General features: G+C 40.3%; 1 protein-coding gene across 2 annotated transcripts; it reads left to right on the top strand.

The window, feature by feature from the left end:
* Positions 1-419: 419 nt before the first annotated feature.
* SMIM29 (small integral membrane protein 29) lies at positions 420-14660 on the top strand. Of its 2 annotated transcripts, none has more exons than XM_033918573.1 (5): positions 420-670; positions 5235-5426; positions 9659-9684; positions 11967-12072; positions 12808-14660. In XM_033918573.1, the coding sequence occupies exons 2-5, from the start codon at positions 5316-5318 to the stop codon at positions 12874-12876; spliced, it is 312 nt and encodes a 103-aa protein (XP_033774464.1). In that variant the 5' UTR covers positions 420-670; positions 5235-5315; the 3' UTR covers positions 12877-14660. The 2 variants fall into 2 exon arrangements, with proteins under 2 accessions (XP_033774464.1, XP_033774465.1); XM_033918574.1 differs by lacking the exon at positions 420-670 and adding an exon at positions 684-778.
* The last annotated feature ends 697 nt before the right edge of the window (positions 14661-15357 follow it).

Consider the following 15357-nt stretch of genomic DNA (forward strand, 5'->3'; position numbering starts at 1 on the left):
GGGGTTAACTAAATAAATAACACTTGAAATTCAACTTCCTTCCTCTAAATGTTTGGTTTATGAATTTAAGCTGCACAGTATAGCTCATCTAGATTAAGAATGACAATTTTGAGTCTCTGTCAGGCAATATGACTTCACCTAAATTAAGTACATGCCTTAGCCTTTTCCAGTTTTTATTAGTTTTACATTCTGTTCTAAGTTTACTTCAGGAACAGATAAAGGTTATGAGTCTTGGAACTTTTCTGCACAAATGGGGAAAGTCTACCTTGAAGTCTCCCATCACTTCTTTCCTTAAGATGCTGTCAAATTTAGCACAAGGCACGCTTGCAAACTCAAGACACAATCCATGTCTTGCATCCCCCCCCCCCTTTTCCAATAAATTGGGTCCCTTCGCGTAGCAGAATTTCCCGGCACTCTGATGGAGGATGGTGTGAAGCATTTCCTCAATCCGCTGACCTTCCTCCAGTTCAACTTCATAGCGCATGCAGTGCGCGCGAGTGACGTGCGCGTAGGCGTCAGCTTCTCCCACGAGGCAAGCGCTCACCATCCGGGAAGGCCGAACCTCCTCGCCGTTCGCTGCCGGAAACAGGAAGTCGCGTGAGAGGAGGCGGGGCGCCGGAGAGGGGAAGCTCCGAGGCCGGTTGGAGGCTATGCGAAGAGACGCTCGAAGGTAGGGCGCGCGCGGGGAGTTTGAGACTGAGGGGGCGAAGCCGGACCACGGGCGGGGAGAGCAGGGTTCCCGATTGCGAGGGACAGCCCCCTGAGGTGCAGGGACTAGGTAGTGCTTGGTATATCACGGGATGAAGAAAGTTAGGACTCTTTTAAAATCTGTAGCTGTTTGCAGGCTGTGATACTGCTATTATTGGGGCCATCCAAAAAGATGATTTATGAAGAGCCTCTAATACGGCCCCAGGTACATTAGGTAGATTGTGAGCCCGCCGGGGCAGACAGGGGAAAATGCTTGAGTACTTGAATAAATTAATGTGAACCGTTCTGAGCTCCCCTGGGAGAACGGAATAGAAAATTGAGTAAATAAATGGCAAATAAATACTGCATGTCTGAATCGTTTTTGAAACGCTTAAAAAATGTATTGGATGTGAAGGGCACCATTTGAAAAAGAAAAATGTTCAGATCCTGTGGAGTCATCTGATTCTGAATTAGGAAAAACTAGTCTCAGTACTTTTCAATCAGCCCTCATAGAACAGCTGAAAGAGAGGAATCCTGGGGTACTCCAGAGGTCATCAAAATCCATGTTGATGTCATATTTAAATGTACTTAAATTGTCATTCAGATCAATATTATTGAATCCAAGCCTTTAAGATCTTACATAATATCAGATAATGTTAATCTATTTACCAAAATTGTATAATATATCAAGTCAAAAACTAAAATATATTGATTACCCTTAATCAAAACCCAATCTGAATCTATCAAAAAATACAGTAAAGTTTTAACTTTGTTTGGTCCTAAATTAAGAAAGGCAGTGAAGAATACAGATGATAATTTTCTGGAGAACTTGGATCCAATCCAATCAAAACCAATGCAGAGCAGAGTGATGAAGTTTAAATAAAATTTTTCTAAGACCAGATGTACAACATTAAAAGCCCGACATGGCCATGTTCCCCCTCCCCCCTTGGGGCTGCGTAAGGAGCTGAGTATAAAAGCAGAAGATGCTAATCCAAGCTCTCACCTTTCTTGCATTAATAAGTTGCTGACAGTCTGATTGAGATCACAGCATGCTGTTTAGTATAAGATGGAATTTAGTCTGGTTTGGAGAACATCTTGTATGTATTTCTTATTAGGACATTTCTAGTACTGGATGAGAAACACAATATAGCTTTAATTGTCTATGATTGATCTGTTAACTTTTATGGGTTTTTAGTATGCTGTAGGGATTGTAATTTGGATGCAGACACTTGAAGGTTTTGCATTTCTTCCATCATATGGTAGCATTTTGCTTAGTCATCTTTCCTGGTTAAATAATGGTTTTGAGTGATGGATGGTTTGGAGAGCTTGTGGGTTTTGATAGGTAGCTCAGTGAATATGTTTCATCTGAGCTGAGGTAAGCACAGGTTGAAGATTCTTAATGTCTTTTGAGTGGTGATGATAAAGAGGGTGCAGTCTGTTAGCCTTGCAGTCACAATTGAAGCAGCAGTCATGAAAATTCAAGTACCACAGAATTCCGCAAATCTTGGGCACCAGGTTGACACGGGGCCTACGAATTTTAACCTGGTATTTGTAGTTTTATGATTTTTTTTTATTTTTAAAATTTAATTATGATATACCGCTATATCACCAAAGTGCCCTAAGCAGTTTACAATAAAAATATAGTAACATAAAGTAAAAATAGAACTCTATTACAAAATAGGATAGTGCTCACATATAAGCCCAAACATTCATCTCTATATTATCACTATACTATCACCATATTGCTTTCAGAATAGCTATTACAAAGAAATGTGTATTGATACAAGATCCTCAGTATGTGTTATGTTAGGATAAAAACTTCTATTGAAAAATCTTGCAGTGTCACTGACAAACTTAACCTGTGTGAACTACGTATATTATGTATTTTGGTTTTAGATCCCTAGTTTGTCGAGTTAGGATAAAAACATATACTGTAACTATGGCAAATTGTAACCTGTTAACTGTATATTATGTATATTAATCTGTAACCCATCCTGAGCTCTTTGGGAAGAGCAGGATAGAAAACGAATAAAATAAAATATTTCTTTCCAGTCAGCCTCACACAGCTCTCAATGAATTTGAGCTGGGTAGCTAGATCACCACAACTTACTCCACCCTACGCAATCCGGATTCAGAACCAACTATAGCACGGAGACCCTCTCATGGACATCACGAGACAACACCTCTGCACGGGAAAAAAAATGATGATCATACAACTAGACCTCTCTGCAGCCTCTGATCTAGTAGACCACGACATACTCATACAGACTCTAGATGCAATAGGAATTGCTGGAAAAGTTCTAACATGGTTTAAAGGATTCCTACAATCCAGAACTTATAGAGTCAAAACAAACAATGAAAAATCGGAACCTTGGTCCAACCATGTGGAGTACCCTATTTCCCACTCTTTTCAACCTATACATTGCCTCCCTAAGCTCCTGCCTATATAAACTAGGCATTACCTCTTACAGTTACGCAGATGATATCACCATACTCCTCCCCTTCAACCAACTTGAACCATCCATGATAAGCACAATACACGAAACACTTGAAACAGTAGCATCATGGATGAAAGAACACAAACTAAAACTTAACCCGGACAAAACAAATTTCATCCTGCTTGAAAACAGCAAAACCCCATCCTTGACAAACATAGAAATTAACTTGATCACATACCCCATTAAACCCACGCTAAAACTCACGCTGCACCATGCAACCACAAATCAACAAAATAATAAAAACATCATTCACCACTATGAGAAACCTTAGACAAGTCCGAAAATTCTTTGACAGAAAACAATTCCAACTTGTGGTTCAATCACTAATCCTAGGCCTAATAGACTACTGCAACATACTATATTTCCCCTGCCCAACAACAAAGATGAAACAACTCCAAACAATACAAAACACAGCCCTAAGACTTATCTACTCTTTGAAAAAATATGACCACATCACGGAGGCCTACCACGACTCACACTGGCTCCCAATACAAGCCAGAATACACTTCAAATTCCTTTGCATGCTATTCAAAGCTATAAATGGAAACAGCCCTTCCTACTGGAACAATAGACTAACTCATTCCACCTCAATCAGACACAGGAGAACCCACACAATATTCGCACACCCGCCAACCAAAAATGGCAAACGAAAAAAAATATATGACAACCTTCTGGCCACCAGAGCAACAAAACTGGACCGACAACTCTGCTAACTTCAACCACAGACTACAAAACTTTCAGAAAAGAAACAAAAACCTTACTCTTCAAAAACCACATAAAACCAATATAACTTTATCAATAAAGTCCCAAACTCCACCGGCATTACCAATTCACTCCTTAGCAAATTAGAAAATGCTCTTTTAGAATCTTATGTATTAAGATCCATAACAATTCTTATGTAATCCGCCTTGAACTGCAAGGTAAAGGCGGAATAGAAGTCACTAATGTAATGCAATGTAATGTAATAAGACTGTTTGTAAAGTGTGGTACTAGCTATAGCCAACTAGTGTGTGTAGGGTGCAGCTGGTTTAAGTCAGCTGAAATTGTGAAAGATTGATTGGGACAGGGAAGAGGGATGGCTGGTTAGAAAGACACAATAAAAAGTCACTGGTTAGGTAGGAATATGAATGGGGAATGGTTGGCTGCTGCATGCATGGTGTTGAGAGAGAGAGAATGCTGGTGATGAAAATGGGAGATTGAGAGTGGAAGAGGCTGCTGGGGATGGCTTGGGAAACGTGAAAGAAAAACTAGACATAGGGTAGGGAGATCAGAGAGAGAGAGAGTCTGGGTAAAGATGGGGAGGGGGTGGGGGCTGAAAGAGGGCCTCAAAGAGAGGTGGAGCAATCTTGGATTTTAGGGTGATTTATTTACTGAGCTTTTTCTTTATAGAAGATAGGGATAACAGCCTTAGTACATTTGGTCTTAAAGGAGCTGTGATAGACCTCTAAGGGGGAACTCAATGTCACTTTCCCCATACCTCAGCTTTGGTAGGGCTGATGAGGTGATTGAAAGAGTCCTCAGCTGCTGGCTTCTAGATGGAAAGAGAATTTGTCAAGACCCGATGCACTATATCTGTTTGTTTCACATGTGACAAAGATTTCATTTTTCTTTAAGTACTAGAATTTTTGAAATCTGTGTAATAGTAATGTTGAGACTGGTGTAGCATGAAGCAGCAGGGCTCCTACACCCAATCTACTTCATTAAAGTAGATTGGAGTCCTTGATTTCATTCCTTTTGAAAGATCTTATAGACTGCCTAGGTTGATACATTTTACTATTTAATAGTATGTGTGTTTTAAAACTGTCAGTAGATGAGAATCCATTAGCACCGGAAATGAACAGACCAGTCTGAATGCCTGTATGTTGTACTTTGAAGAAGTGTTTGTGGCGACAGTACTGTGCTATGCCATTTGGATAGCACATCCTGAGGCTCATGACTGACTGGCTCATGATTCTGATTTTCTCTGCTGAAGAGTTCCTAGGGATGCAGACAGCCACTGCTCTCATGGCAATCTGGCAGCCAAACAAAAATCCCTTTCTTATTTTTCAGAAGCTGGAGAGGCGTCTTTTCCATCTTCGAGCTACTCCTAATGAGGAAGTCTCTTTGCGGCATTCCTGCTGAGTGACCAGTATGACCAACGCCACCACCCCTTCTCCAGCTGGGTCTCCTGGCCGTTCCATGGGCAGTCTCGTGTTGGTGCCCTTCTTCCTATTGACGTTTGTTGGCATCATAGTTGCTATGGTAAGAAGCTTTTCTTGTTTCTTACATATCCCAAGGGATGCTTCAGCCAAACAACTCCCTCCCTTAGGTCTCTTTTGAGGCCTCTTTATAATAATGGATTTTGTGTGCATAAGAGGTCCTGAGATGTAAGATATCAGCCTTGAACATAGAAAATGGTTACACACTTTGGAGTCTAGTTTCCTGGAGCCTCCTCAGTAGCTCAGTTTTAGTTTTTCATTTTGTTGCACTTAATTTTTCATTTACCATTTTCCATCATCTCCTTTGTTGGGTCTCTGCTTTTGAATTCCCTTATTTACATATCTCTTGTGGGTTGTTGTTGTTTTTTTTTAAACTAGATCAGTTTCTCATTGCTTAATATACTTACTTGCTTAGCTTAAAAGTTCAGAGGACTCTTTTTTTTTTTTTTTAACAATAAAAGAACCCGATTCCAGATATGATGATTGATTCATCAATCAGGCATAACATAATAGCAGATTTCTAGACCGCATAGCCATAAGTTCAATGCAGTTAACAAAAGATTTACGTATAGTGAAATTAACGTAGGTGCTACTTCTGCCTTTTCTTTGGTAGGTACTCTGATTGTTTGTGATTAAAGGGATGTGGCCAGCCGTCCTGCCATTTCATATAGTGCCTCCCTGAGCAATCTATTTGTTTTAATCACTAGTGTGAAGCTCAGTCTTCCCCCCAACAGGTTAGCTTTGCGCATATGAAGATGGTAATAAAATTCACTCTTAAGTTAGGCTACATGGAGTATGATCTGTCTTTCATATTTACTGTTAACATTTGCTGTAGTCCTTGCATTGTATCTGAGAGTTGTCTTCTGGAGTTCATAGGATATATATGTGTGGGCATCCTATCAATGCATGTCTGGAAACTGCTTTTAGTTTACTTTATTTTTTTTTTTTAATTTTTATTACGCAACAATTTAGACAATAATACAAAACTTTCATGTGTATTTGACAATGCCCCTACAAAAATGCAACACAATCTTTCAAAAGATCACAAGTTACCAAAATATTTCCCATTACCCCATAGCCCTGCACCTTCAGTTTAACAAATTGCTCCCAAAGAGAGTCTGTTGGCATAAGCCTGCCTTCCTCGCCCCCCCCCCCCAATAATTTCAGCAATCGGCATTTCTAATATCGGTTACAGCTGGATAGTGCTGCTGAAAATGCTGTTAGCACCCAATCCGAAACCAGCTGCTTTTAAGGTTTTCCAGGGGTAGAGTTGGCACTTAACCTGTTAAAGTTAACCACATGAATAGGACTGCATGTGGTTCTTTATAGCTGGTTAAGTGCCATATGTCACACTTAACTGCCTATAATTTGGCTGGCTCCATATACCTGGAAATTCAGTGCCAAAGCCCAAACATGGCTGACATTGAATTTCTTGGTATAATGCCAGCAGTGATCAGCAAAATGCTGATTGGCACTGGCTGAGTATCAGGCCCATGATCTTTTGAAGCTGTATGAGAGAACAAGGGTTGCAAGGTGATTAATGGCTTGTATCTTATTGCTTGCTGTTAAAAGCTCTTCTCTCTATCGATTTTAATCTCCTGAAATAATTCTGTGCTGATCTGTTCTCTTGTTAAGTTGTGCTTGACTGTGGCTCCTTCCTCTGTTACTAGATAATTCTAGGCATTTTCCTGTTCAATTTCCTCTATGTCCCCATTCTTGGTAATAGTAATTTTAGGAGGCTTTACATTATCACTATTATGTTTTATTCATGTTCAATTTGTTCTACAGTATGTGATGCTGTTTGTGTTTGTACTCTATTGTGACCCGCCTTGGGAAAGGTGGGCTATGAATAAAGAAATAAATATTACCTTTAGGATTATGACTAAACGTGTAGCCCAAGGTGTTAATAAGCATACAGAGTGGATTAAGCGCTATAGAAACCCAGCGTGTCAGTAGGAAATCTTCTTCAAAATATTCAACTGTCCATCTTCATATTTCAAACAGGAGAGTGGTTTGCCACATTTTCATGGTGAACTTGATGTACTCGATCAATCCAGGGTTTGTGATATATTTTAAGGCAATTTATTATCTAAGACTATGAGATGATATCAAAGGCTTCCTTATAGTCAATTCATGCAATACGGATTCCTTTTTAAAAAAAAAAAAAATCATGTCCATACTGTTTACAAAGTGAATGATAAGAAATTGCAAGAATTTTCCATAAAAGGAACCCAAAGCAATATAACAATACAGCAGGGAATAACCTAGTTTCTCACATCTAATCATCAATGGGGTGGGGGGGAAGAATACAAAAAATGTATCTGCATGATTTTTTTCATTACACAAGAAAAATGTACTGACCCTGATGTATCTTAAAGAAAGATACTATATTAAACATTGTTTATTGAAAGTTTCTATACCGCTACTTATGACTGGGGAGTCAATTCAGAGTGGTTTACATGAGCTGTAATGATGTTACAATCCTTGAGCTTCTGTAATGGTGTTACAATATAGAGTTAGTGTTTCTTTGGTTTTCCATACATGAGTTTTTGTAATATTGTTATAATACATCTTTTTATCTTTTACATTTAGACTATATATATATATATATATATATATATATATATATATATATATATATATATATATATATATATATATATATATACACACACACACACACACACACAGTGGTACCTTGGATTACGAGCATAATCCATTCCAGGAGCATGCTCGTAATCCAAAATGCTCGTATATCAAAGCAAGTTTCCCCATAGGAAGTATGGGAAACTTGCTTTGATATGTTTCCACCCCCCACCTTCCCCCCCCCCCCCCCCCGAGGCCAGCAGCGCTGCTCCCACCCACGAGAACCGGCATTGCTCCCCCGAAGGCCGGCACCCCCCTGCCACGATCTGAGGTCCCCCCCAACCCACCCGAACCCTCTTCTTACTTTTCTGTAGCCTCCGCAGCGGCACCGGCACCAGCATGTCCTGTGCGTGGTGCCGTTGCCTGAAGATCTGCTTCCTCTGCTGGGCCTTGCAGCGCCGTCTCCCTCCTCTGTCTGTCATCCGAAGAAGAACCCCACAGTGCCACTTTGGGGGGGATGCCTCTAATGTCTGCCAGCCGCCAGAGAACCTCGCAGTGCCGCTTCAGAGGGATGCCTCCTCCATCCGCCGGCCAGCCCTCCACGTCGGATGCCCCCCGCATGCTGGAGAGCCCACACAGCCGAACTCCACCCCACCTGCACGCCGCGCATGACACGTACAGCGCCGATGATTGACGCTGTGCGCAATCCCCTGAAACGGCGCTTCCTGGGCTGCAAGTGCTCGTTTATTGGGGCAGTGCTCGGTTTGCGAGTCAAAAGTTTGCTGAGAGTTTTGCTCGTCTTGCAAACCGGGTTACTCGCAAACCGAGGTTCCACTGTATTTAAGCTGGAAACAGGCACCAATTTGTGCTTTCAGTTTGGGGTTTGATCTGCCTCACACATTCGTCTCGCTGCCACTGCCGGTGTTTAGGGGCTTGCACAAGCTTCCTTCTGCTTCTACAGTAAATAAAAGCTGGGACAATTGTATGAAATTCTCTCTTCAAACACCCTAATGTCTGCTCCGAACTGACTGTTAGGTTTCAGTGGTAAGGGTGGCTTTGTTTTATGTGTTGTTCTCTGAGAGTTGAGAGGGAATAAGAAATATCTCATTAACATTGTTCGGACTACATTTGCATTAATCTTTGGCACACATTATCTCCCATGCCTAGAACTCGTTGGGTATGGCGGTATATAAGAATAAAATTATTATTATTATTATTATTATTATGCCAGAGCCTTCTAAGCTAATTGCCTCTAGCGCCGGCATTAGGATTTGAGCATCAGCCTGCAGGTACCTCTCAAAGTGACCTGTCTATAAAATCCACCTGAGGTTTAGCTGTTCAGGATGCTGGCTGCCCCCGTTCTCTATGGGACCATTAACATATTCTCAGGTATCCCAGGACTGAGATTCCTTTGTATATTTCCTGGAAGGGTATCCTTCTTTGAGGCTTGGGTTTTTCAGGAATCTGAAATCTCTCCTCCCCCCCCCCCAGGGTGAAATTCCAGCCCAGATTTTCTTCTCTTAATTCTAATCCTATCTTACAGTTCCATGTTATCTTTGTACTGAAAGGGTAACACAGACAGGATAACCAGTCTTGCTCACTACAATGTCTTTTCTGGAAAAAAAAGTACAGCTTTAGAAGCAGCTCCTTTTCTGACCTTTTTTAAGTTCCTTTTGTTTTTTTTTGCAGATCATGTATATTCAGAAGAGAAAGAGGTGAGTTATGTTTTCTGGAGGAAGGGAGAGGCTAAGAAAAAGGAAGACTGACTGGCTCGGGGATTCAGTGTTTGTTGATACTCTAATCTTGAGAGAGCAAGAAGAAATCCTTTCCAGAGGATGCCATGAGCACCCTTCTGTGTCAGAACTCTCTTTAATAATTTGTGTGGTCATTTGTGCTTTTATGAGCACTTAATATTCGATGGACAAACAGAAGAGCCCCTTGCCTTGCAGTACAGACAAGTCAACAAGAAAAGGCAAGGGGGATGTCTTTTCAACCAATAAAATCTTTATTTGAAATAAACGAGTCCCAATAAGGATTCTTGTTTCGGCTTATCAAAAGATGCCTTCTTCAGAGGACACTATTGGAGAATAATAACATATAAAGCATATTAAAACCATACAATATAATGCTGACCTATTGTTAAAATGTAAAACAAATAAAAACATATGAAAAAGGCCGGAATGAAAGTTGGAAGCACAAAGCAATGTATAGGATAAAAAATAATGCATAACAAATAAAAACTCTGTTGGTTCAACATTATACACATCATAGTTGAATAAAGATTTTATTGGTTGAAAAGACATCCCCCTTTTCTTGTTCACTTAATATTGGAGAAATATATTATGTTCAGTCAGTGGTTGCCAATATCTGCTCTAACAGTTCTGCCCTTTTGTTGATTCCCTTCATTTACCCCACCTTCTGCAAATGCACCTTAATCATGCTCTGTAGCACCCCTTGTACAAATATAGATACCCTGTAGCTGTGGTAGTGTACTCGGACTTGTTCTTTAACACTTTTTTTTTTTAATTCTAGTATTGCATTCCTTCCACATGGGAGCTCTCCCAATTTTACAGTTCTACCAAACAGCCTCTAGTTCTGTTTTAATCCTTTGCCCCTAAAAAAGTTGTGGTATTTTGTCTTTTTTTTAAAAAACCATCTGAAAGCCCTGTGGGTTGCAAGATGCTGGGCTGTGGGGTTCTGGCTCTGCTAAGCCTGCTTCTTCAGTCAGGCACTTAAACATGCCCAGGAACAACTGTAAATGCCGACATCCAGATTCTTTTTTTTTTTTTTTACATCAACACTCTTGTAAGATGAGGGATTCACATGGTGCTAGGCCTATCTCAATTGCTCCGCACCCCCTGGCCTTACCACATCATTCTGCAAAGTAAATGAAGTAAGCATTGCCACACCTAGATAGCCTTCTTTCTAATATAGCATTTGCAAATGCATGACATTTTACGCATGGGAATGCTCCTAAGGGAAGGGCCTTAATGTAAATAGATGCTGGTTGAAGGGTTTTGGAAAGAGAATAAATCAAGAACTCTAGGGATGAGAATTACTGACTGATGACATTTAGTGATACAGAAGTTGACCTTTGCTTTATAGTGAGTGTTTGGCATCATAATTGGGTCTAAAATCAACCTGCACGTCTTTGCCTGTTTTCCATCACTAGAACTAACTCAATAATATAATAATGTGAGTTTTTCTCTAGAACAGCGTCTCTCAAAACTTTTTAGCTCTGGCACACTAAATGGAGCAAATGTTTTTCGCAGCACATTAAAATTGAAATTATAAAATTGCAAAACCAACAAAAAATTTAATTTGAGAGTTATTTATTTAAAGCTCCTTAAACTACAATGTTGACTGTAACAATGATGAAACTAAAGTAGATAGAATAAAATTGCTAATCAATGCGATAAATGTGCTTGTTTTTGAGTGCAAATGAATTCAGAATGCGGCTCGATAGTTAAGCAAACATGCATTTTCATCTTCCACCATCTGTGGTCATTCTCTTTTTTTCCATTTAATTTCTATCAGAGCTGAAAATCTAAGTTTGCAAAGATAAGAAGATCCAAGAGCTGATAAAGCCTCGATTGCTTTGTTGTTCAAGTTAGGATAACTACTGCATACAAAATAAAAATGAAACTAAAATTACTTGCCATTAGTTTCAAGGACAAATCACGTCAAAGAATGACGCTTGTCTGGGCAGTTGTATCCTTACACACACAGACATTCATATCATTAACGGAATCTTGTGTATGTGACGTACATGTCATCTATTCTAGTGTATACGTATGAAGGGAATTTTTAAAAATAAAGTTAAAACTCTGGAATCTCTCATGGCACACCATTGTGCTGTGGCACACAGTTTCAATTTTTAAGATCCTTCTCATAGTGCAAGTTGATTTTGTTTGTAATTCTGTGGCTTTTTATTTTTACATAATTGCGCATTGGGAGCTATATCCATGATATTGGTTGTGTAATTGATTTTTCTCAGAGTGGACAGGCTACGTCATCACTTGCTTCCAATGTATAGTTATGACCCTGCAGAAGAGCTGCATGAGGCTGAAGAAGAACTGCTGGTGGACACAGAGGAAATTAAGGTTAGTGGCAAGCTGTTATCCAGGGTTAGGATTACCAGACATCCGGATTTCCCGAGACAGCTTTTCAAAACCCAGCACTTTGTCTGGGTTTTGAAAAGTGGGCCTGAGGATGTAACAGGGCGGGGTCACGCATCCTCTTTTACCAGATGGAAAATCTGGTAACCCTATCCAGGATCATGAAAACCATTAGTAGGACCAGGTAGATGTCTAGGGCTGCAGCTTCTGAGCAAATGGAGATGCTGCACCTGCAGTCAAAGCAAAACAAACTCAGAGAAACAGCAGAAGATATTTTTTCCAGCAGGGAGGGTGGACATTTTTCAGATTTTTTTTTTTAATAACTTAGATTTTTCTGGGAGAGATGGTATTGGATTGAACATAATTGCTAGGGGGGGAGGGGTAGCAGCAAAGGAGCCTAAGAGATGACAGTGGTGGTAGGGTTCAAGGCTGAAGGTTTGCCTTAGGTGTCTGAAATCTCTTTTTGTCCATCCTGGCATCGTTGTGTTAAAATTGTCACTTGTGGGGAAATTCTATAAAAGGTGCCGAAAATTAGGTGTCTAACTTAATCATTAAATCAGTAAATGAGCTTTAACAAGATCGCAATTGAAAAAAAAAATTAATTGGGAGATCGGCGCATATCTTAGGCATTACTACAAAAGTTAGGTGCCACTTTTGTAGAGAGCAGTCATTCCAAGGTGATGGAATATGTCTTTCTCTCCTCTTTTCTCCCCTGTACAGGTGTTGCCTAGTTGGCAGAGTGGGTACAAGCAATACAAGCGTATGCCACTTTTTGACACAACAGCTTAGCTAAACCCTCTTTCTGTAGCAAAGGTTTATACAGAGCACTGATCCTCCTGCTCGAAGTGGATAATATTCAAAGCACTGGCCCCCATGGGCAGAACTGAATGGTCCGGAGCATGGACATTTCTTCCAGGACTGTATGATGATACTCCAGAGGGTGGACTTTTCCACCTCTTTTGGGAAGCTGTCTCTCAGTTCAGAGCACCGAGTTCTCATCCTTTGTCTCCCGATTCATTTGTTCTCACTTCCTGTTTTTAGTGTCAGATCTTGTGTTGCTGTCAGTATAAGTTCTGTGCAACAGGAAGTGATCTTGGTGATATTGTTTTCTGTATTATTGTATAAATGGAATAGAAATTGAATACCTGCTGTGGACAGGACTCTAATAGAGAAAGGTAGATCATTCACCTCATGTTTTATGTATTTCCTGTTCTATGAGCCAATCGTTGTAGCGTTCAGGGAGCCTATGATTCAGGGAGCTGGGCGCAGCTGCTGTTGTTAACCCTTGGACCATTGGGCTGTACTGTGCAGTTGCTATTAACCCTTGGACCATTGGGCTCTATCCTGCTCTATACTGGGATGATCCTTAGCTTTGTAGAGAAAATGTTGGCTTTAATTTTTACACTGAAAATGTGTTAATTTTAGAACTTAGCATTCATGCTTTGCACATGAGCACTAATGGCTGCAGTATAACTTCTGCAATTGGAGTTTGCTCTTTTTCCTATACTGAAGCTCGTGTTTAAGAGTACTTGAAAGTAGCATTATTAGACTGTGTTTTACAGAACTTGAACCAAAGAGATGCTGCAGGACTGTCTGCCCTTTTTTTTTTTTAATTCTGGGGCACTGAAAATGAAAATGAAGCATCGTCCCAGAGCTGTGCACTTAGAGCCTGAGTGAGACCTTCTTATGACTTAACATTTCCACAGTGCCAGTCAAAGATGCTTGGTCAGAATAGTTGCACAATGCTGTGTCACCTGTCTGTCACAGTGGAAATTGGACAATTATTAACTCCATGTTTAACAATGAGCAGGCATAAGAGAAACTCAGGTATAGTATCATCCTCATAACTTCCAGTTCTGTTTCTGCCTCTCTGTGCATGAATGTGGTTAAATGTAAGAGAATGATAAGCCCTCGATTGCCAGGAGTGAGTTTGTACTATTTCAGTGCCAAGTCACACTGCTCAGGGAAGAGAAGATGCTTGGGTTCCTGGATCTGTTTAGTTGGAAGACTGACTTCAGCTCTCCTATTTTTACCACCTGTTATTCTTTTGGTTTCACATTCTCAAAATGAATGAACCCAAGTCGGAATCTTTTCCGGTTCTTGGAAGCATCTTCCAGCTGAATTCTGTAGCCAAAGTCTACCAAGCAGTTAAGCTTGTTATGCATGACTTAAAAACTGACCAAATTACATTTAAGGTAAATAGAACATCTGCAATGGTGGAATAAAAATCACTAATGTAATGTAATTATTTAAATTTAATGTATAAAAAATATACAATGGAAGCACCCCAGAATGGGGGTTTCATCCTACTAGTAGAATTACAAGGCAAGGAATAATGGATCTATCCGGCAGTTCCTTCTGTTAAGGAAAAATCATGAGTACATGCCACTCCTCCTTGCATGCACCAACTGCAGTTCTGCTTTTCCATAGAAAAATCAGAACTTCATCTTCATGTATACGGTACTACAAAACCCAGCTGGGTCCAAGTGCTGTATAGCTATTGGCAAGGTGCTAAATGTGTGATTATTTATAAAATTGTAAAAAAAAAAAAAAAAAAAAGTTTATGCAAATATTGAACTTAGTGGCCCCTGGCTTTGGGTTTACTGTTAACACCAGACAAGTAATTAGGTTTATCAGAATTACTTATTAGTAATTTAAGCTATTTTGGCAAATATATTTTTAATAAAACTGTAGAAGGAAATACCCATGGACAACTTTCAATTTCAACTCTTCATGTTCTAGTGAATAATGTGTGCTATGTAGTATGTCCAAATCCCTTTCATTTATACATTTTTTTCAGTTCTTTTAGCAAAACTCCACTCTTGTTCACTGAAAGGGCAATTGCTTGATGCTTTGGTGGGGGTACCTGTGTTGGAGAATGTATTACTATGACACCATACATGGTGGTGTCGGAAAGGTCTGCAGGTGTGTTGCCATTACGTATATGAGCATTCAGTGTGTTAATGCAGTCTCCTGTGTCCCTATCTCTGAGGTTAAGTAGCCTGGAATCTTGCTACTTTTTGGGACTCTGCCAGGTACTTGTGACTTGGACTAGCCAGGATACTGTCTTAGATGGAACTTTGGCTTGACCCAGTAGGGCATAAGAACATAAGAATTGCCGCTGCTGGGTCAGACCACTGGTCCATCGTGCCCAGCAGTCCGCTCCCGCGGTGGCCCGTAGGTCAAAGACCAGTGCCCTGAGTCTAGCCTTACCTGCATATGTTCTGGTTCAGCAGGAACTTATCTAACTTTGTCTTGAATCCCTTGCTG

This window comes from Geotrypetes seraphini, chromosome 13 (assembly GCF_902459505.1).
Source record: "Geotrypetes seraphini chromosome 13, aGeoSer1.1, whole genome shotgun sequence".
NCBI lineage: Eukaryota > Metazoa > Chordata > Amphibia > Gymnophiona > Dermophiidae > Geotrypetes > Geotrypetes seraphini.

Coding starts and splice junctions, on each gene's coding strand:
- SMIM29 (XM_033918573.1), top strand. CDS start 5,316: ATGACCAACGCCACCACCCCTTCTCCAGCTGGGTCTCCTGGCCGTTCC. Junction 9,685..11,966: donor TATATTCAGAAGAGAAAGAG/GTGAGTTATGTT, acceptor GATTTTTCTCAG/AGTGGACAGGCTACGTCATC. Junction 12,073..12,807: donor TGGACACAGAGGAAATTAAG/GTTAGTGGCAAG, acceptor TCCCCTGTACAG/GTGTTGCCTAGTTGGCAGAG.